Source organism: Grammomys surdaster, unplaced genomic scaffold (genome assembly GCF_004785775.1).
Source record: "Grammomys surdaster isolate TR1022 unplaced genomic scaffold, NIH_TR_1.0 133, whole genome shotgun sequence".
Taxonomy (NCBI): domain Eukaryota; kingdom Metazoa; phylum Chordata; class Mammalia; order Rodentia; family Muridae; genus Grammomys; species Grammomys surdaster.
The window spans coordinates 13,041,434-13,046,142 of record NW_021604591.1 but is presented as its reverse complement, the minus strand read 5'-3'; the positions used below and the strand labels follow the sequence as shown (position 1 = coordinate 13,046,142).

General features: G+C 52.5%; 1 protein-coding gene across 1 annotated transcript; it reads right to left on the bottom strand.

Annotated features, from left to right (window-relative positions):
- Positions 1-2,960: 2,960 nt before the first annotated feature.
- On the bottom strand, positions 2,961-4,065 carry Tmsb10 (thymosin beta 10). The gene is made up of 3 exons (XM_028762459.1): positions 3,959-4,065; positions 3,536-3,647; positions 2,961-3,258 (listed from the first exon to the last, which is right to left on the bottom strand). The coding sequence occupies exons 1-3, from the start codon at positions 4,043-4,045 to the stop codon at positions 3,224-3,226; spliced, it is 234 nt and encodes a 77-aa protein (XP_028618292.1). The 5' UTR covers positions 4,046-4,065; the 3' UTR covers positions 2,961-3,223.
- Between the last annotated feature and the right edge of the window lie 644 nt (positions 4,066-4,709).

Here is a 4,709-nt window from a genome sequence, read left to right as displayed (position 1 = left end):
ACATATACATATACATATACATATACATATACATATACATATACATACTAGAGAGGTGGCTCAGTGGGTGAAGGACTTGTTGCACAAGCATAAACACTTGAGTTCAGATTCATGTAAAAAGCTGGGTGTGGCAGCATGTGTGTATAACTCCAGTGCTTGGGGGCCAGGGGCAGGCAGAGCCCAGGGACCAGCAAATTTAGCCAAAACAGTGAGTTCCAGGTTTAGTGAGTGATATTGCCTCAAAAAAAAATAAAGTGGAACTAGGCTGGGGAGATGAATCAGTGGGCAGAAGAGCTTTGCTCACAACCCTGATGCCTTTGTTAGGATCTCTACAGTCCGGGTAGAAAGGCTGGGTGCAATAGTACAAGCACCTGCACTATCTGCAGGCACAGTGGTGGTGTGGAGATGCTGGCTTGGTGACGTGGTAGGTACTGCTGTTGGTGATGCCAGTTACTATCTCCCCACTCTCTCACATACATCTCAGATCACTTTGTTTTGACCCCAAATCTATAGTAGCCTCCAAATGACTACAGGATGCAGCACACCCACCTTCCTTCCTGGGCTCCTTTTGAGGTTGCTTCTGTTTTCAGTCAATGACTGCTCTCTTACTTCACTGAATACATTCTGGTGTCAACAGGAGGAGGAGCCTACCCTTGAACAAGCCCCACTCTTGGTCTCACTTCTTGTCTTCAATCAAACGCTTCCTCTTTCACCAAGCCCGCCACTCTCACAGCTAACTTTTTTGCTTTCCCATAGGGGGACTGCTTGTGTCTCTAGCGTTTCTTCCATTGAGCATTTTGCAGTTAGTGGCACAAAACTGCAGACTCAGTACAGTGATAAGGACTTGTTGGGCACTCAAAAGGTCCGTGTTAAGTTCACCAAATCCATGGCCTCTAAATTTTGCAGAAACAAGCATCCCACTGTGTACATGTATACACATGTGCGTGTATGTGCATGCATGTGTGTGCGCGTGCATGTGCGTGCATGTGTGTTTTGAGACAGGGTCTCAGGAGCCCATGCAGATCTTGAATCCACTGGATTGCTGAAGATGACCTCAAACTCCAAATCCTCCTAATCTCCACCTCCCAAGTGCTGAGGTTATAGGCATGCATCACACCTGGCTTCAAAAATCTCCTAATTTATACATGGTTCTACCTATAATTTGGATCTTGAAATGATCCTCAAGGTCCCATGTGTTGGAGGCTTATTCCTCAGGTGACACTGTTGAGAGGTGATGGGACCTTTAAGAGCTGGGGCCAAATGGAAGGTGTATTGTGGGACCCCCTACCCCTTCCTCTTTTGCTTCCTGGCCATGTCTTCCGGTGGTGAGTGGTTTTGCTTTGCTTTGCATCTCCGCTCTGTATTGCCTGACTCCAGATCCAAAGCAGGGTCAGTAGACGACAGACTGGAACTTCTAAGACAAAAGAAATCATTTCTATTTCCATCTCACAGGTGTTTCTTCTAGAGACAAAGCTGACTAACGTAGCTGCCACTTACGGAATAGACAGCCTTCCGTCATTACCTCAATTGTAAATCAACAGTATTTCCTTCCTTCCCTGAACCAGGCCCAGGGAGGGAAATGAGGATGTCTGGCTTCTTCAAACCATGGTGAGGTTCACCATGCTCAGGCCCTGTCAATCAAGGTACAAGAGTCAAGCCAGTGGGGGAAGGGAAGCATGGTGGCTGCTTGGCTTTAGCATCAGAGGTGAGGCCAGTCAAGATTTAGTAGGTTCTTTTTCTTTCTTTTTTTCTTGTGAACTAGTGAGCTTATTAGGCCCGCTTACAGGAGCATTAGCTAGAGACTTCTTACTTAGGCATGGGGTTTAATTCAGCCTCATTCTATCCTGGGTCACTACAAAAGCTGCATCTGTAGGAATCACTAACACCAGAGAAAAAGAATCCTTCCCTAGTCAGAGGTGATGGAGGCCTCCAGGTACCAGCCGGGAGTTGATCCTTTATGTAAACCAGGCACCAGGCAGAGGCTTCCCAATCTTTCTGTCCTCTGATCTGCCCTGCCTGCCTGTCTCACTACCAGGTTTTAAATTTCTTGTGGCCAGGAGGATACAGCTCATTTGAACTAACTGCCCTCATCTATTTATCCAGTCCCTGGGGGGTAAGGCAAAAATGTGGGGCAAACCCTATCCAATTGTTTCCCTCCCTCCCTCCCTTTCTCCAGGAAAAGGCTACCCCAGTAATCATAAGCCTGTTTCGGTGCCCAATTCCCCTGGGCTCCTCCTCCACTAGGCCCCTCTGTCCTGGTTCCAGCCCTTCCCTGTGGGTCATGAAAGGGTGTGACCTCCTTCAGTTCAGCCGCCACAACGTGCCCGCTGCTCTCAGTTCCACCCTCAGCGGATCTGTCCCCGTCCCAGAGGCAGCTCAGCCTATACTCACTCCCCCTCTAATGGCTAACGCATTCGCAGAAGGTTCAGACAAAAAACTAGGCTGATCCTCGTGGCTGCAGTTCTGATGTCTGTTCCGCAAGTTACGTGAAAATGCGGTTTTATCTGGCCTTTGTTTTTATTTCACCTCATTCTGTAACACCCAGAAGAGCTTGTGTGTTTGTGTCTGAGGGATGGACCCCGACCTCGCCCAGTTTCCAACATTCCAGAATGATTCTTTGCCCCCTTTCCTCTCAGACTTTAATAAATTACTGTTTCTGGTGTGTGTGAGAGGTAAGAGGGCAGAAAAGGTAGGATTCGAAGAGCCAGTCAGAAGCAAATCTTAAATCTTTTGGATAGCATTTTTCAAAACGGGATTAAAATTTACATGGATTGCATTAAGAGCAGAGCAACTGAGAACCCAGAAAATGGTCTGGTGAGCAGCACATAAAACCAAAATAAAATGATGCACCCTCCCCAGCCAGTCCATTCTACCGAGTCCCCCCTCCCCCTGCGGCGGCACAACTCACTCCCAGTACCGCTCTGCCCACGATACTCAACTAAAAAATTCAGACCACGCCAACCATGCCACGAGGTGTGTTTTATTTTCATCAATCATACAAATAATTTTCTATAATATCCCAGGGCAAACCGGTGAAATTTGGCAGTCCGATTAGTGGGGGTCCCCTTCAGAGACCCGCGGGCCGGTGGCATCGGCACGGAATGCCCGGGTTCACAGTGCAGCTTGTGGCTCACGTCCATCTTGCAGGTGGCTCTTCCTCCACATCACGAGGGGGTCTTGGAGATGACGGGGTGGGGTGGGATGGGGAAATCTTCCTAGGCTTTTAGGAGATTTCACTCCTCTTTTCCTGTTCAATGGCTGCGAAGGGCGGGATGTGGTCATTGGAGAACGGAGCTACCTTATAGCCCCCCACACCCAACCCACAAACCTGGGGTGTGGGTGAGGCACCCACGAGGCCGGCGGACAGAGAAGGGATTTGGAAGAGACAAAGTGCTTTGTGTGACTGGAAGGGTGGCTGTGGCCTCAGATTCGGGGTGGGAAGATAGTGGCCGGATGGGGGTGGGGGGTGCCGGGCTAGCACAGCAGGGAAGGGAGGAGCGCTGGGGTGGGAACCCGAAGGCGGGGGCACACTTACTCTCTTTGGTCGGCAGGGTGTTCTTCTCCTGCGTCTCGGTTTTCTTCAGCTTGGCCTTATCGAAGCTGGCGATTTCCCCCATGTCCGGCTTGTCTGCCATTTTCTTACAACTCTGATGGGCGAACCAAGGCGATAATGGGTGGCCTGGGGCTTAGGGGTGACCAGCGCGTCCCGGATCCCGCGCCTTCCGCGAACGACTCTCGACGTGGCATTCCCAGTCCGGGGCGTTCCCGTAGCCCGGAGGCCATGGATCCGGGACTCGTCCACCACACCCTCCCTCCGAAGCCCCAGGGCGTGGCCTGCTAGCCCCAGAAGGTTCCAAACCGCCGGGTCGCCTGTTGCAACCCAGGGGGAACGCGCCCGGCAGCCACAAGCTCCCCCGACCCCACCCAGCTAGGCCCCAAGGCCAGCGCTGTGCCTCACCGTGGATTCTCGTTCCGAGCTCGCGCTCCAGGTGCTCCCACTCGCGTTGCTGCAGCAAGAGACAAAAGAGCGGCGCCCGCCCCTCATCTTATATACACCGCGCCCCGCCCCGCCTCTCGCCCGCCGCAACGAGGGCGTGGTCAGCCCGTGAGGGGGCGTGGCCAGCGCGCGCGGGGGCTGGGGGCGCTCAGCATCTCCAGGCTGCCCGGGGCTCCGCCCTTCTCGGCCCGCGCTCCTTTCCCTCTGCGATCCCGCGTTGGAGGTGGCCGGCACCAGCTCCCTGTGTTCTCTTTTCCTGATGGATCCCTTTTCCTGGTACCCAGGAGCCTGCGGCTCACCCCGCAGGAAGGGCGTGGGGAGCAGCGGGGAAGGACTCGGGGTTTTGTTGAGTGTGTATGTGGTGTAGGGTTGTGGGTGTGCGGGCGAGCACGCGCGCTCTGCTGCAGCGCTGCTCGCGGGAGACACCCCACCCGCGTCGCCTCAAATCTCTTGCGTTTGCTTCTCCAGAGTCTCCTCTCTATTTTCTTGTGGCTGGTGCTTTTTAAAATAAGCTGTTTCGGGCGATATCTAAGGGCAGAGGTGGGAGCTAGGAATCCCGGGAGGGCTCCGGCTGTTCCTTTTCTCAGTGGCCTTTTAGAAACACTGTATTGGAGGGTGCGGTTTTTCTCCTTCAGTTAACCTTCAATGTGGTTTTTAAAAGGAAAAATGCTCCTATGCCTGCAAACCTTGCTTTTCTTATTAACCCATTCCA